This window comes from Cataglyphis hispanica, chromosome 1 (genome assembly GCF_021464435.1).
Source record: "Cataglyphis hispanica isolate Lineage 1 chromosome 1, ULB_Chis1_1.0, whole genome shotgun sequence".
NCBI lineage: Eukaryota > Metazoa > Arthropoda > Insecta > Hymenoptera > Formicidae > Cataglyphis > Cataglyphis hispanica.
The window spans coordinates 20208382-20234529 of NC_065954.1; the positions used below are offsets into that span (position 1 = coordinate 20208382).

At 40.5% G+C, this 26148-nt stretch overlaps 1 protein-coding gene across 4 annotated transcripts in view; it reads left to right on the forward strand.

The window, feature by feature from the left end:
* The window catches only part of LOC126854015 (protein groucho), a 58202-nt gene that overhangs the window by 12546 nt on the left and 19508 nt on the right, over nucleotides 1-26148 (forward strand). For 2 of the 4 annotated variants that reach the window (XM_050600379.1, XM_050600526.1), the window contains exons 3-9: nucleotides 9032-9138; nucleotides 9561-9636; nucleotides 16422-16466; nucleotides 22506-22568; nucleotides 22660-22734; nucleotides 22911-22943; nucleotides 23592-23954. In XM_050600379.1, coding sequence (XP_050456336.1) covers nucleotides 9032-9138; nucleotides 9561-9636; nucleotides 16422-16466; nucleotides 22506-22568; nucleotides 22660-22734; nucleotides 22911-22943; nucleotides 23592-23954 — 762 coding nt within the window. Of the gene's footprint in view, nucleotides 1-9031; nucleotides 9139-9560; nucleotides 9637-16421; nucleotides 16467-22505; nucleotides 22569-22646; nucleotides 22735-22910; nucleotides 22944-23591; nucleotides 23955-26148 lie in introns of those variants that run through there. The other 2 variants (XM_050600470.1, XM_050600612.1) reach the window with 2 other exon arrangements.

Sequence of the window (26148 nt, forward strand, 5' to 3'; positions counted from 1 at the left end):
CATAAATATATGCAATTGCAAGAGAGTCAACTTTATATCCAAATAATAAACGCTATCGCCTTTGGTTATCGATTTTAAATCGCTTGCGTAATTAAAAAAAAAAGTTTAATAAAATTATTACACATTTTAATACCGGAATATTATTATTAAAATTAATACCGATAGTATTTATCTATTTATGAGAATAATTAAAAGTTTCCACTATTAGAAAGATACATGAAAAAACATGACGAAGAATTGCAATCGCGCGATAGTGAATCAACCTCTCGAAGGTGCGTTATCGTAACGCGATCGGCGCGTCCAAGGTGGCCGCGTTATCGTTGCCGGGGCTTTTTATTGCTCGGCTTTTATTGTTCCCTCGCATGTGAGAGAAGAGAGAAGAGGTGGGGACGGCCGTGCGCGCGGTTGGAATGTGTCTTTGGTCTCCAAGAGTAAGATTGATCACCACTGCCAACTGTGTCGGAGATGGTCGCAACACTCTTGCCACACACCGAGGAAGGGGAGAGGAGTTACCGAGTGTCCCCAACGCGAGTGGCTCTCAGAAACTGCTCTCTCTCTCTCTCTCTCTCTCTCTCTCTCTCTCTCTCTCTCTCTGTATCTCTCTCTTTCTCTTCCTTCTCTCCTTTCTTTCTCTCTCCAGCACATTAGTTCGTTGACGCACCCTGTGCTCGAGGTTGAGAAACCCTGGCGAGATCTTGTTCAACATTTACATTTACATTTACATGTCGAACGGGGATCGACCCTCGGCCAGCCTCGTTAAAGGACGAGAGAGAGAGAGAGAGAGAGTGTGTGTGTGTGTGTGTGTGTGTGTGTGTGTGTGTGTGTGTGTGTGTGTGTGTGTACGGGGTGCGGAGACCAGAAACATATAGACGTACAGAATGACTATCACTGCCGTCGCTCTCGCACATTGAATCGTCGTCGTATATCGCGAATCATACCGATCGATCGAAAGAACAGCCGAACGTGTGTGTATCGGAATGCTAGCGGCTGCCTCATAGCGGTTTCAATTAGCCGGAAATTTCGTTAGCTGCTTATTCGATCAGGTAGTTGCTGTAGGGTGAACGGTCAATCGGTAATTAACCGCTCGAATCGCAAACTTTGACTTTATACATTGTAATATCGAAGCTTTATCATGCATGGTTATCTCGCATCTCTAAAATGAAATGTAAATAATGAAAAAGAAAAGTGTGGCATTTTATTTTGCTTTGCTATTTTATGATAATTACAAGAGAGAACCAGATTTTTTAAATTTGGAATAATTAAAAAAAATTCCAGCGGAATTATCGATTTATTGATTGAGCACGAGAGAAGATCTCGTAACGAGCTTGTCCGTGGAAAAACGCTCGTCGCGATCGATAATTGAAATCTTTCGAGATTCATTTTATCTTGATTGCGATTGCTTTATAGTAAAAATAGAAACAACTGTGGTTTTATTATAGATTTGTATGCATGTACTGTTGTTGCGTCTCGCGAGTTTATGTACACATTGCGAACTTAATTCGCAACTATACTTTAAGAACAGAAATTTCTTCTTTGCTAACTGTGTCATTCTTCTTTTTTGCTTTAATTACAACTGCCCTCTTTTTAATTATACACCGAAACATTGTACTTTTTCTCTTCTATTTTCTCATCTAACATGATAGATAATCAACTTGTACATTTTCCCGACATTTCGATATATTTATTTTATTTAATTCTCATCGTTATGACTGTCCGGAAAAAAAGTTAATATATAGAAAACAGAACTCGAATATCTACTCGACTCTAAAGTTAAGTTTTTCGCCAGGCGGGGGGCGAGCGATCACCTTCCGAGCGAAGGTTTGAGAAAACGAACAGGTGATACACGTCCCGTTGCTCTCATGTGGATAAAACGATTATCGTTCTCACGACGGCAGCATATAAGACCGGGACCAGGCAGAGGAAAGGAAGGCTGCGCGATGCGCAAGAGCGCTGGCTGGCGAGCGAGCCAAGCTACCCCTCCCCCCTCTAGATGGGGCCGCCTTGGAGGGACGCTAGGGCCGTAAGGGGATGTGCGCGCGCGCGCGGCGGAGAAAAAGAGAGAGAGAGAAAAAGACCGACTTCCTTGTAGACTATAAACGGTTTCACCCCTCGCGTGACGAAGGCATTTACCGAAGGCGGTATCGTCCACGTGGAAAAGGACGATCGAAGCCACTCTCTCTCGTGGCTCTGGCTGGTACAAGCAAATTCTTAACCACTCCGTCAGATGGCCACTCCGATGATCGCCAATCTCTCTAGCAGGCTTTTCTTCTCTTCTGCCACTATTATTTCTTCTTTATATGTTCGTACTGAAAGTCTGCTAATAACGCGTCAATTTTATTGCCCGAAAGGTTTTTCATCACCTGAGAAATTCTTTTCCGCGAGATCGGTTGCGACCTCGCGATGAACGAGCGAAAATTCCTGTTTTCCGGACAAGGCTCGCGCGCCAATCGATCTTGGGTAAATTACGTGCTTATAAATATTCCGTATTGTGTTACCAAATATTTCGTTGGAATTCATCTCGCCACGAAAGCTCATGAATTATTTAACCGACGACATTTCCTTCCATCGAGAAGACGATGGAAGGCCGAGATTGTCGAGGATTTTCTGAGAAAGCCGCGACTTTTGGCACCAATTTCTATTCCCGTTATATATCCTTCCGTCCTCTCTTTTTCTCTCCTCTCTTTATTCGAGCGTTGACAAATGCTCTTTCGCGGAGGACAAGTCTTGTTTTAGCGGTTGCGCAGATTAAGGAGGAAGAAGCAAAAACCCTAGGGGCGACGTGTCCATTGTGTCGTACAATAGCACGTGTATTTGAAGTACGTGCGAAATACGCACACATATACACAATGAGATCGAAAATGACACATCCCTCACGTGGAGATCACGTTCCACCAAGTGTCTGAAGTGCGAGTAGAGATTGTCTTTTAATCCTTTCCTTCTTTGACTGTGTCAAGAAAGAATGTTTATAAAACCTATAATATAATCTTATTTATATATATCAGCGGGAGGGAAACTCGTAATGCCTGACATGTACTGGTCCCCATTGTCGCGTCACGGAATGAGAAGCGAAGTCACATTTTTCTTCCAACAAAAATTTAATCGAAACTATATTTTTCATACAATTTATTTTATATGTTTAATGTCTATTAAAGATTTTATTCGACAATCCGGACAAAAAATATAAATGTATTAAATATATAGACGAAAGCCGTCTTGTAGAGAGACACGCGATTTCTTTTTTTCTAATTAAATTTAGGATGCCACATTTTCAATGACAATATTTTTCTTTCGGTGTCGCTAATAATCCAATTAGCGCGAGTATTTTTGATTGTCGCGAATCATCGATGCCGGGGAAAAATATTATTAGGACGAATTCTTTCTCCCTCACGTTGTTTCTTCTTCGGCAGCTACTCATTATCGTAACGGAGGATCGGCATCCATTCAAAGCGCACGCTTTTGCGCGCATCAAGAATTTCACCACGTGCTCTTGCTCTCCTGCGCCCTATCCCGCGTACGTCCTTTCTGTTAGTTCACCCCTCGGTGTACTCGTTCCGTTTTCTCTTCTCCCCTACTGATGGCAAAGGACATTTGTTAGCGCTCTCGCTACGCATCGACGTTGATCGAGCACGCGTACGCCCTTAACGTGCTCCAAAATCTCTAACGCGCCTATTCTAAACGGATTTTATGAAAATTTACCAGACGACTATGCGTTAATTTCGCCTTCATCGATTTATCGTTATCCGAATGTAACAGTCTTTGCTCACTGAAAAAATTTCTCCAAATATGTGGAAAATATGTTTAAATTTAAATAGAATTAAATTTGAATTGGGAAATTAACTTAAATTGAAAAATTCAACTCTTACGCGCCTACGTCGCAAATATTGATGCAAACTCTATAATTATTATTTCACAAATAATTGCGCGCGCGATACATTGCATTTGCGACATATATATATGTATAAAATCAAGAATTAAATTTTTACAATATCAAAATATAAATAATCATATACACAAATATACATAAAATATATAAATTATGGGGCAATGCAAATATAACTATGTATAACTAATATATTAAAAATGTTTCTGAATTAAAATGCGTAAAAATTCATTGATTTTTTGTTTAACATTGCTTCTTAAATATCGATATTTGACTAAGGCTAACATATCTAAGGCTAATATCAATGTCAGTTATTGTGACAAAACATTGATATGCTCAGATACTATCGAGATATCCTAGCGTTTCTCTCTGTCTCTCTCTGTCTTTGTCTCCCTCCCTCCCTCCTTCCCTCCTCCCTCTCCCTTTTCGAATCTCGCGCAATCCGGTTAGTTGTACGATGCGCGCGGATTCGCGCGTTTGCAAGAGGCTCATGATTCTATTAATTAATAATGGTGATTAATGAAATGCATGCCGCTGATACACACCGGCAATAATATCGAATGCGTCTAGTCGCTTCAAACAAGCGCGATTAGCTACACGCTTCATAGAATAGCGATTATCTATTCTCCTATATCCCATAACTCTAGGGTTAATAAGTCCGTTTCGGATTTAATTTATCAAACTAGAATTAGGGAATCAGCTGTGCTTCTTCAATTCGATTGTCTTAGTCTAGGCTTGGTCCGAGCCTTCGTTCAAGCTGACCTTGTAATGTACGAGATAGCTCGCCGTCCTTTCCTCGGTGTCTTCGATAATTATGTTTGATACATGGCGACTTCATTCTCTCTAGTATGGCCTTTTTTTTAAGCCGACCAATCGAAACTTAACATTTACATTATGATAACAGCAGCACGGCAGTATGCATGAAATAATTACACTGTCATTTCGTAAAGGTCCTCTTTTTTTCGCCAGAAAAAAAGTTGTTCTTAGGACGTGTACAAGCCGTCATCCCGAGCCCGCGCTCGATCGCTTCGATCGCTCTCTCGGTTCCTTCTTTCACCTTCGCTCGTGGATAGAGCGCGTCCACTTTTTGCATCATATCGAACGATTACTTCTCGCTCATCCTTCTCCTCTCGTTATTACTTCTTCTCCTTCCTCGCTACTTTTAATGGTCGTTGATGCGCATAATCGGCCGATCCGCACGCACTCGCACGTTCTCGATGATGATGATGCTCGCTCTTTTATTATTTGCACTGAATGCGTGGTCGCGCGTGCGACTGTGTACATACGCATCATCGTCCCTCGCGCGCGGGGCGTGTTTCCTTCATCCGCTCCTTGTTCGATGAACGCGCGAGCGATGTTTATTCAACTGCAGCTGCGGCAGCTCGGCGTCTGACTTCGAAGTCTATCACGCTGTGCCGCTCGATTACTCTTGTATCAACGGCATAAGGTTTGACCTATGCAAAAAGAATCCTATATTCCGGAAATTCGAATGTGTTTCTTTAATAGAAATATCTGTATAGAAATTAATGAAAGTTACCCAAACTTGTAGGAATAATTTGCAAAAACGTAATTGTAGAATAAGATATTAAAACGGCATAAGTATAAGAAAAAAATGAATAAATGATACATAGAAAAGCTTTATATGTAATAAAAAGTAGTTTTCTAATAATTCGATAAAGAAAGGAATGCGAAACGCGATGTTCATATAAAAAAATTATTGTCAAAAAGTAAAAGAAATCTTGATCGAATCGGGGGGGAAGTACATATTACGATTACAAAACGATTAAGATAAACGAAACGATACAACATCATATAAAAGAAGATTCATTTATGAATCGCGCGCTCTTGTTTTCGATGTAATATTTATTATACAACTACCGATGGGAGTACGGGAGGACGGGAGAGGGAGGTGGATTTATATCCGATGCGCGTTCACTTCTCGTCGAAGCGCGCAGAACGCCTTAAGAGGTTCCCGCTTACGTCATCCGATCTTTGGGTCCCGCATCGACGCACAGGAGAGCGGGGGAGGGGCGGAGGGGAGGGGAAGAGGGCGCCCTCCAAAGACCTATTACCTTATTTACGATTCGCACGGCCATTATCTCCTGGCAACAAAGTGAACCAGCCGGTTTTTCGATACTATCCGCGCGGATATACTCGCCGTGAAAGAAGAAAAGGGGGGGAGGGGAGGAACCCCTTTCGGACAAGAGACGAGCACAAAAGACACGCGCAACACCGTCGTGGCGCAGTTTTGCGGTCGTGGCTACGCTGTCGGCAATATGGAGGAGGACTTTTGTCTCTTCGCTTCTTAATAACACGCGCGTTCTAACATAAAAGACACGTGGTGACCCTGGCAAAGGTACAAGTGCTTAAACTACTAATGTTATCGAGGATATCGATATGTTAGGGATAGTAGGAATGTTTTTCTTTTTTATTATATCTATGGCATTTTATTAGTATTAGTATTGGAATTTTTTATAATTTTAATTCATAAGCGATACGTGCAGGGAAAAAATAATTATTTCAATTATAGATTATAATACTAAATTGAACAATTTAAGCATAAGGGAAGATTAGTAACGTTTTACGTTATTTCGATAAAAGTATTTGCATTCTTATATTATCGAAATAATTAGTGGTAATTTCATTCACATATCGCATAAATAAATATTATCGAGGAATAATGATCCAGAGTGTTATCTCTTATTTTGAAGAGTGCTATTTTCAAATACTTATAAATCGACATTTACGTCAGATGTGAACTATTGCACGATGGTAATTGATCCTCTTTATTATTTCCAAATCTCTTTATGCGATGTATTTTCTTTTATTGTTCAAGTCGCATATATTAAAAAATTCAGATAATGGATAAACTCGAATAAATTATAAATAAGAATTGAATAATAAATAGTAGAAATAATAATAAAAATAGTATATAATGATAAAAGAGAAAAAGAGAATAATAAATATCAGCGATAAATTAAATATATTTACATGATAATTACAATAAACAAAATAATTTACGTGAACATATGTGATCCTTTGTGTTTCTTTTTTCATTTATTTCATTTTTGAATTTTACCGTGTCTATTTCGGAAAAAAAAAAAAAAACTTATTCAAGACGAGTTTAATAAACTGCTGTTTTTATCGAAAAATTTTTGGAATTGCAGGCAATTTGGCGATCGAAATATCGCGATGGGAATATTTGCGCGGGAATGAATGTTGGTGTTTGGTCAAATCGCAGAAGTATAGTACGTTAATTTTGACCGATGGATCGCCGTGCTCGTTGCTATAATGGGTGAGTGACGGGGAAGGGGGAGGGTTTCGATGAAAACGAATTTGTCGCTGGCCGCGATACGGCGCAACAACCTGTTCGATGACTTTTCCGTTTGATGATTGCAACAAGTGAGGTCCACCGCCGCCACCGTGCTCTCTCCCCCGCGCTCTCCCAAACCATTTTACTACCAACAGCTACTCCCCGTTTCGCATTCAACAAGTGGCCAAATCATTCAGCGCGGGGTCGCGATCCGTCGGAAAAAAAATCGGAATTTTCGAGCGCGACGTGACTTGGTCGGTCATCGATCGATTCATCGAAACGAGATAAAAATTGTTTGCGGCGGCGACGGTTGCGGCGGCACATGACGAGAACGAAACATGGATATTCCAAGCGAGATCATTAACGTTGCCATCGAGATTGCAATCCCTTTTTCCTGTAGAGTTTACTTTTACCGCGGCTAATTTCTGTGTTCGAAAATCCACACAAGCACGAATCGATGTAATGACAGTATTCAGCGGTTCGCTTTTAAGAGACGCGCGTCCTTTCGAAATTCGATTGACGCCCTTTCACCGCAACGTAATCATTACTGTCATCGGAAAGCGCCGATCCTTTCCACCGTAATTTCAGTCGGCACGCCGACTGCCATTGGTGTGTGTATGTTTGTTGTGTGTGTGTGCGTGTATATATACATAGGTATACTCGAGGTTTCCTCGCTGAGAGGAGAGTCCGTAGTGGTGGACTCGAACAAATCTCGTGGTATCTGGTGGAATGGGTCTCATTAAGGACGCCTTCACAGCCCTCCATCCTTGGCTCTTCAGGCCCGCGCCTTTACCTCTGCCCTCTCTTCATCGTCCTCTCTCGCCCCCGCGCTCGAGACGTTCGTCTTTTATACCTGGCTGCCCCCTGCTCGCATTTCTGAGATCGGTCTCGCGCGTTTGCGTGCGCCTTACGTGCCCGAAGGCCATTCGACGTTGCTGGTTCCTCGTCATTTTCGACTTCAAGCACCTCGTAGCTTAAATGTCTTTCCAAAGTATTCGGCGAAACGAGAAACGCTCTCGCACGCTTTTTGCCCAACAATCCACCACAAATATTTTCAACCATTAGCCGTGAATGTCGTGGCTATTGAATTGAAAATTCTCTTTGTGGAAAAGAGTATTTTGGGAAATAAAATTAAAGAGAATTTAAAAAATAAGAAAATGAGAGGAAACGATCTTGAGCTATTAGCATACGTACTATTATAATATACTTGTGTTGTGCGCATATAAATGTACGACGAATGAATATTTTTCTCGTATTTTATAATACAGGTAATCTGTATATGTAATACAAACGCGAAATCACCCTCTATTTATATTAAGGAAGGAATTGAACGGATCAGATATATCAAAAGATAATAAATTTAATACATTTCAAGAACCATAAATTTGACATTATGCACATATACAAAGTCCTTTTAAAAACAAATTGTTCTTCTACAGGGCAAATCTTTACTTTAACTCATAAATTAATTAATATTATATTTTAAAAGGATAAAAGTATTTTGTATGTGCACAATGTCAAATTGATGAATCTTGAAGTAGATTTATTAACTTTTGACCGTTGAGCTGATTCGTGCAATTTCTCCTTAATAGCGGGAGATATATGCACGTGGACGATTGGCTCTTTTGCTCTTGAGTTGGAAAGATTAAACACAATGTCGGCCAGGCTGCTGCTTGTTGGCGGATGCGGCTTATTCGCGTGTGCGTTTCGCGTACGATTTTAACGCCCACGTGTGCGCGAGCGTGCGTTCTCTGTCGCGTGTGTCGCCCATTGTCGTGTGTGTGTGTGTGTATACATAGCTAATCGAATCCTTTCGTTTTCCCCCCTTTTTCTTGTAGGGTGGCGGCGGTAGCGGCGGGGCTGCTGGCGGGCTGAAATTCACGGTGGCGGACACTTGCGAGAGGATCAAAGAGGAATTCAATTTCATCCAGCAGCAGTACCATTCGTGAGTATCTTTGTCTCTTTTCTTGCTTATGTTCTCTTTACCCTTGCCATTTTCTCGTTCCTCGCGTTTTTATCTTCTTTTATTCCTTTTTCTCCGCTTTTTTCTATTTGCTCCATTGTATTTCTACGAGTCTTCTTGCGATTATTCGAGACGACGATTTTCCGCGTTCACATTTTTCCTCGTTTTTCCAATCGCAGCGAATTATTTATACGATGCCGCGATTATCGATCAATTCGTATGAATCGATGCATTTCCTTTTTATTTTCTCATGTACTTTTTCTTTCCATTCTGCGAGATTTTTTTATTCGTTTCATTTATGATCAGTATATATATTATCTTTTTAACAATATCATAAATTTTGCTGTAACATGCATTTATCTAAACCGATTCTATCCAATTGTTTTTTGCTCTTTATTTTACAGACTGAAGCTTGAGTGCGAAAAGTTGGCCAGCGAGAAGACCGAGATGCAAAGGCACTACGTTATGGTAAGGCACTTTGTAAGTTTCTTTTTATGTCTTTCCTCTCTACGAGCTCGAGTTTCGTTATTTTTTTCCTTTTCGCGAGTCGGGAGCGATCCAAATCCAAAAGCGCTCGGACAACGATTTAATTTTCTAATCGCGAAAATATTGCGGATATTCGTAGTCCATAATATTTGACAATACTCTTTTTATGTACAAAATGCGATAATAAGTAAACGTCCAATAAAATCCAAAAATATAAAAAGCTATATGTATATTAAAGATAAATGCAGAAAAGTATCGTTTTCTCACTTTTCTCACGAATATTTAATCCAACTTGTTTCTCTGAAAAATGCACAAGATTCGTTAAAAATAAACACGAAATTCGATTATCGGCTTTGCGTGCGCTTCGCGAAGAAAAGCTTCGAGCAGTCTCTCTCGACTTGCATTTGTATTGGCACGCGAGAACGTGCGCCAAGCACATGTGATATTTATCGGTAATGCATGTGAGAAGGAACAGGATATTACGTAAACGAGAGAATTGTACGGGCGCAAATTAATGCGAGCCATTTTCTTCGATTAAGGAAAAACGATCAATATTATTCATATTGCCGGATTCTCTTCGATTTAGTTCCATCAGCGCGAAGGCAATTAGTCCAGCCAACCGTACTAATCGTATCGTCATCGGTAAGGCGCTTAACTTGGACTTACCTATATTAAAGTGCAGTACTAACATGGTCCAAAGTACTCGTCGCCAGTATCCGTTTCGTGCTGCTTTTTCCTTCTTCCTTCTGAAATTGAGTCTTGCGTGTTATTATTATCATTATTCTGATAGATTTTCTCCCTTTACAAAGATATAAAATTATGTAACTTGCGAAGAGTTTTTTCTGTTGAGACAGTGTGTTTAGAAATTATGATGGCACGTTTCTACTTTTTTTTTTACTGAGTTTAAGAAAAGAAGGTGTTATCCCTAAGATAATTTTCTTTGTCTCTCTCTCTCTCTCTCTCTCTCTCTCTATATATATATATATATATATATATATATATATATATATTTATTATTTAATATTTCTAATAAAAATTATTTTATATCAGATTATTTAATATTGTTTGTATTGAAAAATTTGGCAGATATCGTTTCAAATTATAGACCATATATTATATGCTAGTCGGTGTGTTGATCCTGAAAATTAAATGTTCTAAATAAAATATCGACTCGCCTGTTTTATCGCGAATAAACATTAAAAGAAAGTCACGCATGAAATCAAATGTTTTCTTAGAATTTGGGCACAAAGCATGCGTGAAACGCTATATGTAATTGTGAGATAAACTTAATATGTAATCTTTCTTTAAACACTTTACCGTAAAAACATCAAATACTGTGTTGATGTTATTTGAAAAGTTACGTAGAAATTTTTGAGTATGTCAGACGTTGCTCGTCCTCTTCCACGGCAACTCAAACTCAGGAGAGACACGATGGCTGGACTGATAAAAATGGAAGTAGAAATCAAGGGGAATCTCGCTTTTGTCCCGATACAAATTCAGCGCTGCATGAGAATGCGCTCTCGCAGGCATCGGGCGGTTATGCGTTTCTGCAAATCGCTTTCGAGAAAGCGAACGGCGTGGATTGGAGGGTCAATATATTCCATTATACTCAATATACGCAAATTTTAGTGGAGTTAAAGACGAATGTTTATTCTGCTGCTTTACAAAATTCTAAGACTGATTGTAAAAATGGAAAATTAAAACTGGTATAATTTCGACGAGTCTAAGGCTATATCGTCACATTTAATGTGATTAGATGTAAAGATTGGAAATTTAAACTTGAGATTGTGAAGATACCGAAATGAAGACATTTAACGCGAATAATACTTTATTAATTATTGAAATTTTAAATAAATTATATTTCTTTTGTTTATTTAGCAAAATATTTAGTCATTGATTCGACTTTATTATCTTTCAATTACGGATTGTAAACATTTGTTTTGAGAATTTTTGAAACTGATTATGTTTGTTATTTCATGAAGTCAGTTTAAACAAAATATGTAAATATAAAAGATAGCTCGGATTTGCGCTTAATGCAAATTCCCAAGAAATTCAAATTAAAATCGACGCGAGTGCGAAGGATCGGTATGTTTTGCATGCGAAAATTGTGCACGTTTTACACAAGCTCTGTTTACATTGTTAAAACACGCGAATTAAGAATTAATCTGAAAAATTAAGCATAAGATTCTGCGGATTGATGTCGTCGTCGTCGTCGTCGTCGTCGTAACATTCGCATCTTTGGATTTCGAGGTCCTACACCACTGCCTTCTGTACGTTCGATCGTAATTGTCGCGAACTATACTGTCTCTGTAAACTGCTACACCGATGTGACACCGTGCAAGCAACCAAGCAGCAAGCTGGGCCGAGTGGAAGGGAGTCGGGGGTGCCAGAGGGAATGGATAAGGGGGGTCGGAGGTGACAGAGGAGTTGATGGGGGTTGGGAGTTGAGCCGGTAATCGATATCTCCAAAGTAAACGAAGAGAGAGATAGAGAAGAGGGGGAGGGGGGGGAGTAGCAGCAGGAGGAGGAGTTGGAAGGGAAAGGGGGAGGGGGGGTGAGGTGGGCGATAGAAGTAGCGGGGAAGAGAGAGAGGCAAGACTCGTCGAGGGAAAAGGGAGAGAGAAAGAAAGAGAGAGAGAGAGAAATGCGGGGTAGAGGGAGAGAGAATTACAGAGACAGAGAGAGAAATTGATGTCGAGGGTTTGTCAACCACCGACAAGTATTATATACGTGCAAGCCCTGAGAGGACGCGCGAACGAAGGCGATGGGATGTTGGTGTGCGCGTCACACAGTACATACACCACGCTCTATGCCAGCCGTATCTCTGATATTCTAATTCCACCCTCGTGTATATTCCGAGCACCGTCTCCTACCACCTCTTCTCGCCGTCGCCACCACCGCCGCTGCCGCCGCCGCCGTCGCCGCCACGCGCGCGCAACTTCATCCTTCGCGATTTTCATTAGGGTAACGCGCCGCGTAAATCCGCGCGCCGCTTCAATTTTTGCCCCTTCCACCCCGACTCCACTCTTCTTCAAGCATCTCTCTCTCTCTCTCTCTCTCTCCTTTTCTCTTTCTTCCTCGCCTCACTCTTTTGTCCGCTCCGTCTTATGGATCATCGCCTTTCCACGTCGTTATGGAATATCTTTTCCTTCTCTCATGTCGAGATATCGCCAACCATGTCGCGCTCTCCAAGAATTTGATTGATATACTTGATTTATTTGGAGATGATTAATGCGTTCTGGATTATGTTTGTATAAATTTTACTATAGTTGCAAATTTTTAGTTACACTTTGTAGTAGAGGAAATATAACGCTTGTAATTACGTGACATTGAGAATGCGTGAATTTTGGGGCTATAAAAATTCTATCTTTTATTAAAAAATTATTATCTTCTTTCTCATTTCTTGATTTGCCATTTGCTCTTTCTTGATTTATGTTTATATTTTTGTCCTGCAAGTTTGAAAAGTACATTTTTCGAGAAATAATATTTTTTATTTCAACAATGTACAGCAGATAGAACGATGTGATTAAATAAACTTTTTCTCACGAATAAATTTTAAATCATCTTTCATCGTATTTTATTAAGATATGATTATCTCATTCTGATTTATATATTTCAAAACTCTTTTATCTTAACATTGAAAAATGAGAACTCGTCGTCTTTCCTATAACGCGATTTCAGACGAAATTCAGACGAAAATAAATGATTCCGTCCACGCATCCCTGATTTACTCCAATGATCGTGCGCAAAGTTATTATATATTATATAATTTTTCGAATTGCCTACCGCTCGATTGCTCACAAAAGCTTCATATTTTTATCGCGACAGGTTGCTGAATGGTTGGTGAATTAATTCTCCTAGCTTGAACAGTGACTTGTCCCTTCAATGTTATTTAACGCTGGGAGGAGAGACTGGGGCCGTTATGCATTGTCGAAAACAGGCGGAACAAACGAAAAAATTGCGAATTCCCGAACCGTCCGAAAATTGGTTTAATTTTCAATATGTAATGATCGAACAAGAAAAAGAGAATTTGATAGTATATCGGATGAGGGATGAAAGAGGCGAATGGAACGAAAAAAACCTTATCGAAAATGGGCCCGGGGTCGTTGCGCATCTCCGGCCTCTGGCCGCGCGAACGAGAAGACTTTCCAATTATCTATGTTTTTTCTCCGCCGCGTTTTTTCGCGCTGCAACAAATTAAACGTAACCCACATCCCTGGGGCACGCTTCTCGATTACTCTTTGTTTTCCTCCTGTTTTCACGGTTCGCCGTTTGCTTTCCACCCCGCGCCAGCGTGCGCGCGCGCGGATATGCCTGGCAGATTGCATTTCTATCCTGCGCTCTGTACGTTATCCTTCACTCTCGAAAAAAATTTTTTTTTTTTTATCTACACTCGCGAAATTTTTCGCGACGCTTGGACTGTAACGAATATTCGGTTGGCGATGCCGCGGTATTGTTTCTTTATGCGCAGAAAATGTCTTTCTTACAGAGATCTAGGATTCTAGTCAAACTATTATTTATAAATTTCCTTATCTTATATTTTAATTCAGTTTTATTTTACATAGATGACACGTGACTAAAAAAGCGTTATTTTATACATTATTGTGTTGAATAAATTTATATTATTTTAAGATTTATTATTAATTTTTATACAGATATAAATTATAACGTTGAGAAAACTTTCAAGTATATTGCTGTGTTAATATATTTTACTCATCATTCAATTTTATATTTGAGACACTTGTGTGTATGTATGTGTAGCTTCTTCAAAAATATAGAAAAGTATACAGAAAGCCGATGGAAAAAAATTCCGCGATGCGATTCACGAATATGCACTGATTCGCACTCGGCGTGATTCACACCAGCTTATTAATTATTCGTTAATTATCCGTGGGCGTGACGTGTAAATTTCCACGAGACGACGAGTCAAGAGAGCGAATGCAAGCGAAAAAGGAAAATGGGAATGAGAAGAGAGGTGAGAGAATGGCAGGCCGAATCGAAGTACGGTGTAACCAGAAAGAAGAGTCCAAAGAGAAGAAGAGGCAGAGAGAGAGAGGGAGAGGAAAGCGAAACGAGAGGGAAAATGTGGAGAGAGCGATGAACGAGGTCGTCCAATCATCCTATCAAAGGCTCGCTACTAAAAGATCCATATCGAGTAATCGGAGGGGACGAAATTATCCGTACAACTTCTATTATTGGGTTCCGAGGTTCACGTGAAAATAGAAAATGAGAAGCGGGTAGATGAGATCGATATCCACGGGACTTGTGCCCTCGCCGAGAGTTTTCTCGTTATTTGATTACTGACTTACGCCGATATCTTTCCTTCGGCCATTTAAATCAAACTTTATAGCGCGTGCAAAGACATTGCCGATGAATAAACGGTGACAAAATTACTGTATATGTGTGAGAGTTTATTCGAATCGTGATTTTGCTTGAATCAATTTGAGAAAATTCAGTTATTAATAATAATCCGATTGTCATAATTGCTATATTAGTCTAACTCCAAAATCTATTGTATGACAATATGTACTTATACAAATTGCTCGTTTGAGCGTGGCAGTGATCGCGCGTGCTTTTTCGAGGGCGGGGTGAGAGCCCTTCGAGGAAACGAATTATCGAGTCACCGTTTGTTGCGCGATACGATCGCCAAGTTAAACTGAACTGACATACACAGGCGTAGACAAGGCACCCTGGGATCGTTTCCCAAGAAGGAATAAGGAAGGCTTCGCGCGAGCCTTGCGTCAAGTTCACCCGGGCGTAGTTATCGACTGCATTATTAAGTCGGTATATTTCCGTGGCCGATGCTATCGATCTCCGGTCTCCAGGCCGAGTATCTCTCGGCCTAACCCGACATGTGTATTGCCTCCCCCTCTCCCCCTTTCTTTTTCACGATAAAACCGCCTACCCCGAAGCCATTTGTCTCGGAAACGAGAGACTAAAGGCGAACGCTAAGCGACAGCCGTTAACCAATTTACGATCGCGCAAGCGCATTTGCCGGACTGCATCGTACGCTCGGTTGCAGTTTATCGAGACGTAATGTATTCGCTGGATCGAACGTCTATTACTGCCACCCCTTTCGTCTCCGTCCGCAGAATTTCGCCCACGAGAATGTCGACAGTGCGAGAAGATCGCGCCGGCCGATCCATCAATCGCTTTCCGCGCCATTCGATACGTCTCGGGAATTTTGCACTTTGGTGCGCGAGCTATTTTAAGTTTGGCGAAAAAAAAATGTGATTTCTCGAGAATTCCTTCTCTTTTGTCTTTATTAAAAGATAAAAGATAAAATGTAAAAATAAAAAAATTTCTATTTTCTAATTCAAGTATACATCGTTGATAAAAATTTTTTTTATTTCTTTAAATTTAAAAGACATTCAACTTTTCAATTTGTGCTAGACTTTTATAATTTTCCAAGATTAAAAGATAAAAAAAAAATATATTTATATTTTAACGAGAATATAAAAAGGAGATGCCTATAAATACGATTATAAAATTCAAATGACGTTGCAAGTGTGCGTTTTCTTTGTTTTACTTTATGTGAATAATATATTTTGCGAATGATGTACGACAGCAATATGATTAATCATATTAATCAACAGCAGTATGATCAGGCTTGGTTATCTGAGATACGCTTGGAAACTAATAATTTTCTGAGCTATCTCTCTCGAATTTAACTATATGTGATAATACTTTATAATTAGAAAAAATTACTATACTACATATTGAGTAAAAAGTAAATGAGGATATTATATAAATTTAAAATTGTATCTTTTTTGTTACAGTACTACGAAATGTCATACGGCCTCAACGTTGAGATGCACAAGCAGGTAAGTCTATCACGCTGATGTGTGATTCTTTGTATAATAATTAATTTTTTCTAGTTGATTAAACATTACAAGATAGTTTGATATTATTATAGTTTGTTAGTAAAACATGGATTAAACGAAATAACGTCTAATTGTGAATTATAAATTTAGAATTAAAAAAAAAAATATTAAGTTAGAATATTATAAGTGTAAGAAGGATTGTGTGCAGGAAGATATTATCAAATATTATTAGAAAATTTTTAGAGAGAATATTATGATAGAATACATTTTTTTCAAAAATATACACTTAGATCGAATGCATAATTTTTAACTAGCTTTACACAGAGTTAATCGAGATGATATTCAACAGCTTTAAAGATTCGAGTGATACCTAGTTAATTAAGCCCGTGGAGAATAGTATGTGAACGAATCGTCTCCGGAATCGGCCGCGGCCACAAATGAGGTATACGGACGTGCTTATAGGCCGGGAAATCGTGTAATTTCGGCTAATCAGGGGAAACATCGGCGAGGCGGTCCCCTCTGTCAGCAATTTTCTTAAAAGCGACCACGCGATGGTCCCTCGTCGCACGGCCATGCTCAAAAGTGGGGCTCGAACTGCAAACAACCCCTCTCGTGCCGTCCCAACGTACAACGAGCTGATATTCATTAGCATTAGCGGCCGATCATTTCTCACCCTCGTACCCTGAGGCGGCGCTTAATGGGCCGAGGCGCGGGGAAGAGGAAGGAGAGAACTACCCTCTCGGGTAGTTATAGGGCGTAAGCGCCGCACCGAGATCACCGCGGAATTGTTTCCGGCGAATAATGCACGAGAAATCAGGACGTCCCTCAAAAAGCGGCGCTATTTTAATCGGCGTCGCAGATTTCGCGACGCAAACTTAAAAAAGATGCCATTTAAAATTAGAATAAGGTTATTGTACTTTCTTGATTATTAACGGAAATTGGAAACATTTTATGTGTCATCTCAAATTTAGTTGACTTAAAAATTATATTTAATTTAATCGCTTATTTTAGAAAGAAATAATATAGGTCGTATAAATAAAATATAAATTTCTTCTTTTAAGATATCGTAAATTTTCTAAATTTGTAAATTGCTTGTATATATACATGTATATATATTATATGTGTATATGTATTTATTAAGAGATTAAAAAATCTAGAAATATATTTTTCAACGTTCCTTTTTTTAAATAAATATAATTTAAATCTCTTTCATCTCAACGATTACGATAAAAATTTTTAAAGATTTATTTTTCGTGTTTGTAATTCGAAAATTTATCGGATAATAATATTCATAATATTTCGAATATTAAAAATCAGAAAAGTAAGATTAATCGTTGGAAAATCTGGGAGTCAGTACACCGCGACTTCACAAATTATAGTGGAGATAAGGTAACACGGAGATGCTCTTCTTTGACGGTAATTGGAAGAGAAATGAAAAGTTATCGGTTCTTCGCGACTCTCTAATTAACCATAATAATAATCGCGCTAGTATCACGCGCCTTTGCCAGTTTATTTACATTAATTGCCATCTTTCAGGCGCATTAAGACAATGATTATACCGTGCACAAAATCAGCTAGTATGATATATACATATTACATTTTGAAACAGTTTAACTTGATATATTTTTGATGTGTGATAAAAATAATGCTACACATTTTACTTTTGTTAATAGAAAAAAATCGTCTAAAATTATAATTTAAATGATACAAATAGAAATTCTATAAAATTACAGTTAGAAAATTTCTAATTAGAAAATTTTTTATTAATATTTGACGCAAAATTTATTATCATAACTTTATAAATTCATAATTATGTGATTGTGAGATTTGCATGTGCTCGATAAAGGTTAATTGATGAGAGAATTTTGTCGCGAGCATGCGTCGTGTCACTGTCATAGGGAGTCTAATTGTTTTATGTAATTACAAGATTACGTTTTATTGCTCGCTGATCTTATCGTCCCTTTTATTTACTGTCAGCGATTTAATGGGCACCCCAAAAATATATTTATTACTTTCATCCAGAGATGCCGCGCGTCGCGTCAGTCTCAAAACCTTCCCTCGCTCAGCAAAAAAAAGAATAAATAAATCAAGCTCTCTTTAGTCGATCCCCGCCACTTAGCAGGCTTTCGAATCGCGGTTTTCTCGCTCCTTTTCAATTTGAACCCTCGAATGAAAACAATCTTCCCCTACGAGGTTAGAACCTTCTGTATCTGTGTCTCGTCTCTTTCTCCTGTTCTCCCTTTCGCCACCCCTTTCGTTTTCACCCTTTCCACTCTGTCTCGCTCCTCGCGCAGCTCTCTGCCCTCGTTTTTCTCGCTCTCTTTCTCTTCCCTTGATTTCTCATCGCATCCCGCCGTTGTGTTCTTGTGACCCTCCCGCTCCCTCTCTCTCCTCGTTCCCAGAATGCTCGGCCGCCATCCCTCGCATCTGCGCGACCCTCGTATCTCCTGCCACAGCTCGAAGTCGACATTTGCCTCTCACCCATCCTACCGCAGCCACCACTCTCTACTCGACTAACTCGAATTTGTTGGCAATGTCCCAGTTCTTGTAGGTACGATTACTTCTCTCGTTTCATCCGTCTCTCACCCTCAACAGGAGTCTTGAATTTTCTCCCTCGGTCACCCTCGTTCGCGAACACATTGGCTCGCTTGTTCGATTTAATTGCACGATATAGACGATTGTTCGCTGGGATTTTCCATTTTTGACATATCCATTATTGACGCGACAAAGAAATGGAATTCTGAAAACCATCCACTTTCTATACATCAACATTGTTCTTACATATACGTAGATACTAGTCTTTTAACGAAAAAGAATCTTGGAAAGATTTTTCGATCACTTGAAAGTTAGAAAGGCTCGTCAAAATTTTATCACTTTTAATCCTCGGGTTAATACGAGGATATCGTTCGATAATATCGATGATAAAACCTTTTTATCAATCGCTCTATTGGATTTTCGAGCCCGTCGAATTCCATCATGCGATCTTCGCGGGAAATGAGATTTGCATCGGTGGAGAAAAATGGACGGCTTGCAAAAAATCGCTCCCGCGATTACGCAAAAGAAAAGCGCGCGCGGAAGGGAAAGAGTGGGATAAACTGGTCGAGTCAGGCGGCGGAAACGAAACGAAGAGAGCTAAAAACACAGCGCGTCCCGTGTTACGTTTTCGCCCTATTTATCCATCGAATCGTACGCAACGTACATTCGGCCGCCGGCGTATCTGTCCGATAGCGCTTATCGCTTAATTGAAAGGGTCGTCCTTCGGCGCGGCTGCCGTCTGCTCGTTGTCCCGCTCGATTAAGCCGCGATCCACGCCAATATGTCGCGGATACATTACGCGATCACGAAATTGAATTATTATGTAAGTCTTTGGGAAGTCGCGAAAAGGTTAAAGAAATTTAAATTATTTTGTCGGATAACGTTAAAACATTTGATAAAAGAATGTGCTAAGGATAAATAGGAAAGAGAAGAGGAATTTTTACTTTATTCGCTCTATCCGTATCGATTTTTAATATATACTTATTTTTTTAATTTTTTTATTTGTCATAGATAGTTTTGTGAATGTATAAGGCAAATTTTTTTATTTTCGAATGAACGATGAAATGGTTGTTGCATCCTAGAGGAGAAAATCAAGTTTAGAGATTGCTACGAGAGAAAGAGAGAGAGATAAGCAAATTGCTCTCTAACGTAGGGAAATCCGCCAAGCTAAAATTTCGAGTCGACGACGGAATTCTACCGAAAAAGCGTGTATTCTCTTTGAAAGAATATTGCCACGGCGTTGTTGCTGGCGTTGTTCGTCGATACGAGAGTAACTACCATTTCCCATCGCGGGTACGCCCGGCGCCCGATAAAAAATGTGCAGGCTGACCAATTGCATATAACTCACCCTGCCTTTCCAGTTCTTCCTGCCTTCATGCATATATACGTCTATCTATCCGGGCGTTCTGTCTTCTACTCTCTTTCTCTTTGGCCCTCTCTCGCTCTCTTTTTCTCTCTTTTTCTCCCTTTTTCTCTCTCTTTTTTTTTGCCATTTTCTTTCTTTCGATACGCGACCCCTCTCGCTCCGTCTCACACGTGCTCTGTTTCGGCGGTCGGGGGTCGCTTTTCCAGCGCTCTCTCGTCCGTACACACGTGTCAGCATGCGAGCGAGCGAGCGAGCGAGCGAGCGAGAGAATGCGCGTGTACACATTCGCACTCGCACTCGCACTCGCATTCGCGCTCGCTTGCGCTTGCTCGCACGGACACCTACGCCGCGCGCGCATACACCCTCCGAGGGGTCGTGTATTCGAGTTCTTTTATTTTGCCCTGTGGAGGTAGCAGAGGGTTGAGTCGGACGAGAGCACAGAGAGCGCGAGGGTTGGGGGCGATGACATCGATTTTTTACCCGTTGCTAATCTCAATGTTACCTCCTCCTCCTCCTCCTCCTCCTCTACCTCCACATCCACCACTTCCTCCTTCTCCACCTCTCGTTCGGTCATCTCTACACCCCTCTTCGTCCTCTCCCCCTCGTCAACTCACTTCGTTCTCCCTCTCCCGTCCCCGCTCCCCCGCTCCCGCCCTCGCCACTTCCATACCCCGTACCCCGGCCATCCGTTTTGGAACGTCATGTATCGGCATTCGAGAGATAACCATTTTTTCGTGCCGGACAACACTCGCTCTCCGCGTTGCCCGCGTTCTGCAAATTCTCCTCGTCTCCCAACCGCCGCCTCTAACCACCTCTCGCAACCCCCGACACCATCCTTCCATCTCCCCCTCGCATCCTCGCTCCATTTTTTCGTCGAACCTTTTTTTCGTCGCCTGCCCTTCTTCTACACCCACTCACCTACCTATCCGTCCCGACTCTCTCCCCCTCACTCCCCCCTCTCCCTCCCCCTCCTCCCCTCCCCACCCCTCTTTGCCACCTACTGTCGAACAGGGCGAAATCGAACTGACGTGGACGCGGCGGCAGTTTTCCATCTTTCTGTTCCCCGTGGGAACGATGACATTTTTTTTCGGTCTCTCAACTTTTAGATCTACGCGCCCGATTCGCCTGACGTGGAAATATCGAAATGCGAGGTGATATCGGCAAAACCAATACTAAATAATTATATGCGCGATTTCACCCTCACTAATTTACATACCATCGTTAAATACCGTCGTAGAGATTGTATAAAATAATTCAGTCGATTAAATATAATTATACTGTGAGAGATTTCCCGATTACAACATTTATTATTAAAAAAAGAAAATATTTATTTGGATTGATTATTATATATAGCGAAGAGCGAGCAATGACGTACAAATATACCTTTTACTACTACGATACTATTTGAACGTCACGTAACGATCGCGCGTGAACTTAATCACTAATCGATACGATCGACTCGCATTAATGAGTAACCGCCCCGTTACAAGAGTGGGTTGAATCGAACCCGCGTATGTTTGTCGAGCAGTCGCGTCCTGCGACATGTGATTATACCACGACGTAACCCCGAACATCGCGTGTCCTACGCGTTATGTACACACACGGATTCGGATCGCCCTTTAGCCCTGTCGTATCTCACGCGCGGCAATAGCCCTCGATTTTTCAATTAATCCTTCAAATTATTCAAAGCATAAATATGTGACGTTAAACCTACCCACGCGTGCGATATTAAGTCGAGTTTCGAACAAATTTTCCACGTTACTTGCGTAATTTTACAAATGGATCGGTCAGTCTGGAATTGACACGTATTGTTTCATAATCTTGAAAAATGGAGATAGTTAATTTGTAAAAAATTGAATTTGTAAAAAAATGCGCACACTTTCGAATATGTAAACAAGTTTACGTCTGTTATTTAAATGATATATATTCACTTGGAAAAAACTTTTATTACTTTTATTACTTTTATTTTAGAAAAATAATGCACGTGCTTTACCTTTATTTGAAAATTAAATTATTTTTACTTAGGCTATTCTCAAAATGACCAATAAAAGAATTGCTCGAATAATTAGCTGTCAACAGGGGATTAACACAGGATTAACAGACACAGATTTATTCGATTATCCGTCATGTGTTTGCAGACAGAAATCGCCAAGAGGCTGAACGCGATAATCGCCCAAGTGCTTCCGTTCCTGGCGCAAGAGGTGAGTTTTTGACTTTCTGTGTGGCACGCGTGCCGTGCGATCTCACAATCGAGTGTGACGACGACGCGATAATGATAGCATGGCATTGCAGCATCAGCAGCAGGTGGCCAACGCTGTGGAGAGGGCGAAGCAAGTCACCATGTCCGAACTGAACGCCATTATCGGGGTAAGTAGCCGCCGCCAAGCTTTTGCTATTAAACTTGAACGTCATCGATTTTACGAGCAAGATCGTAAAAAGTGTATCTTGAAAGATTTTCTTGTAAATGGATTCTAATTTAATCTTTTTTTTTTTTTATAAACGAATACCTGTGTTATTGGCGAATTTTTTTCTAATTCTTGTAGCAACAGCAACAGCAAGGCCTCCAGCAGCTTTTGGTGAGTATTTTACATCATGTTCGATATTTAAAATGTAAAATAAAATTTTTTTTCTAAACGACGAATTGGAACCTTGTGTGGTTCATTTGAAAGTCGCGATGCATTGACAAAAGTGCGATAAAAAAATACGCGCTATTGACAAGAAAAAGAATATTTTTTATACGTTAATCAATGCGCAAATTTCCCGATTAAATTTTGATAAAAACCTATATATATTTAGAAATTGTATCTATATCGGTGAAAGAGAGTGCGATTTTTAAATTTTTTCCTCTGTTTAATCAGCTTTTTAGATATCTTTGATGCGACAAGTCGATAACGCTAATCATTCGGCGTTATATTAAGGAGAAACTGACCGGATCGGCTACGGCAAATATTAATGAATCTAATACATTTCGATATTTATAAATTTGACATTTGACAGCGCATGTTCACAAAGCACTTTTAGTCTTTTAAAATATAAAATTAACGATTAAGTTTATTAACTTTTAACGTAGTTGATTCCTTTAATTTTTTTTAATAGAAATAAACATGGATTTAATCGAGAATTTTGTATAATAAAAAAGTACAAACGACGCGACATAAGAAGGGGAAAATAGAAAAGAGGTCGACAATCAGTATTAAGAGTGCTCTTTTATCTCGATGTCGCAGCAACAAATTCATGCGCAGCAACTGCCCCACGGCGCGGTGGTCGGCGGTCTTCCGCCGGGCGGTCTGCTGGGCTTCGCAGGTGCGGCCGCGGCGGCCGCAGCCGCGGGTGTGCCGCCGCACTTGGCGCCGCCGCCGCATCCCGCGGCCGCAGCTGCGGTTCAGGCACAGGCGCAGGCGCTGCTGAAGCCTGCCGATCTGCAGCAGCATCGCGCGGCCGCGGAGACGCCCGAGGATCGTAAGCCGATCGCTTTGCCGGACGAGAGACTCGGCCATCGCTCGGTCTCGCCACCCGAGAAATTTCGCAGCCGCACACCCGACCTCGAGAGCGACCCCAAGAGGCGGAAGGAGGAGAAGCTAGGACACGTGAGTACACTATCATTATCTATACTGGTACCTGAAACTATACTCCCCCGTTTCGCATCCGCACCCGCGCTTTTGCGCTCGAATCGATCGGCAATTCGATCGGACTCGAAATGTAGAAGTATGGATACTTGTGACAGAATTACTTGCGGATATCTAGAATGACTTTAAATCTATTTTCAATGATACGTGTAATTGACACGATCAAATTTGGGATAGCTGGTATTTTATTTATAATCTTATGTGTCAAATATTTTTGAAATGAAATACGTAGCAACTGTATAAATGTGGCGTATAAAATTCTAAATATACTTTTCCAAATATACTTCAATTTTGTCATTTATTATATATGGTCTAAAATGAATCTTACATTTCGGATCTGATCTCTCTGTTGAAGATTTCTAAAATAAAATTATTCTACGACACGATGATAGATTTTAAATTAGGAATCAGATTTTTATTTAGAGACGAGATATGCATATATAAAGTTATATTATAAATTGTCGAAAGAGGAGAGAGAGAGGAGACACTTGTCTGTATCATAGTTCTACAAAATGTCCTTTTTCTTCGGGATATTAATTTCGATAGTCGGATAAAAAGAATTTACATATCGATAACAGGGATGCATGTTGCATTGAATATTGCCGGTTGGTCAATGCACACTTAACTCCGGAGAGACTCATTGTCAGCGTAGAGAGAATAGCGCATCAGGACGGACGGCGCGTTAGCCGAGAATTAAAATGCTAATTGCAGCGACGTCGAAAGCCGATAAAACGGCCGACACTCTCGACGATCGAAAGCGAGGGAGGAGGTTGAGTAAGTAAAGGGGCGCGGAAAGTAAACGCAAGAGTAATAAAAGGGCCGAGTTTAGAGTTAGAGCCGCGCAAAAGAGGATAGGAGCATCGATGCTAACTTCCACTTAACCGTCGAATCCATCGTGAAAAAAAGGGAGGAGAGAGGAAAATGTGGATGGAAAGTATATCCTCCCGATAGTCTCGCGTGCCCATCTATCTGTCGGCTTCTCGTCGGCGAGAGCGAGCGTCCCAAATGCAATCATGCGTTGCCCAAGTTTCCCTTGAAATTGGATTACCCTCGTTTGCCGCAAAGGCGGAAAAAAGGACCTCACCTCACCTCTGATCTCTCCTACCTGATTCAGAAATCGTAACCTCCCATGCCAAGTCGGACACGGTCGGATACGGTGGGACATTATTTTGTTTAAAATCTACCTGAAGTGAAATTTCGCGTTTCTTTGTCCGGAATCGCGACGACAAAGTACGCGCGACCTCTTGACGAGAGACGCAAACACGGACGAGACGCGGGAGGAGGGGCAAGAGAAGGGCGTATAATTAAAAAGCGTGAAAACAGGCGAACAGTTAGCCGGGTCGCTGTGCGCGCACCGACTAAATTGGATTATTTTTCTCAGCTGCTCCCTTACCTGTGCAAAAGCGCCTCGCTTACCCTCTCTTTATCTCCCTTCATTTTGCCCTGTCGGTTTTCTTCCTTCGGCGCATCTTTGTGACGATTAGAGCTTTCTCGTGCAAATTCATCAGCCGATTATGTATCTTTGCTGTTATTCTCCTTTTTTTTTCGCGCAGATTTGTAGATTTAAGTTAATCGCCTATTTAGTACGCGTATAAAATCGTTGAGAAATGTGGCGACCATCTATTATACAGGATGAGTCATGCAATTCAAACGAGTTATATCTCTCTTTCACGTTTGATGATAGGAAAAAGTGGTAGAGAAAAAAAAAGTTGAACGCTTTAATGATGCCTAACTTTTTACAACATTACTTTTTTTGCAAATTGAAATTGCACGACTCATCTTGTACACATGTGAATGAAGGAACAAAAGAAACTAAGTTATCTATAAAATATAGATACTAAATAATAAATTACCTTACGAACCAATATTATTATCTAACATTGAATTAATAAATAATTATCTAGCGAGACGATTTAAAGCGTGCGCGATCTATTTTGTTTGTTCATTTGCCCTGTCGGTTTTCGAGGAATATATTTCCCCAACGGTCATTCGCTGCGTTCCGATGATCCCTAACACTTAAAAGTGTTTCCGACTTGGACAACTGTGTAGTTGTCGCGGCCAATTGTCTCTATCAAGCTGCTGGTAGAAAGCAAGGAACCGCGGGAGTCCCAGCATCTTCCCTCTTATCGCTTCTTCTTTCTCGACGCACTAACGA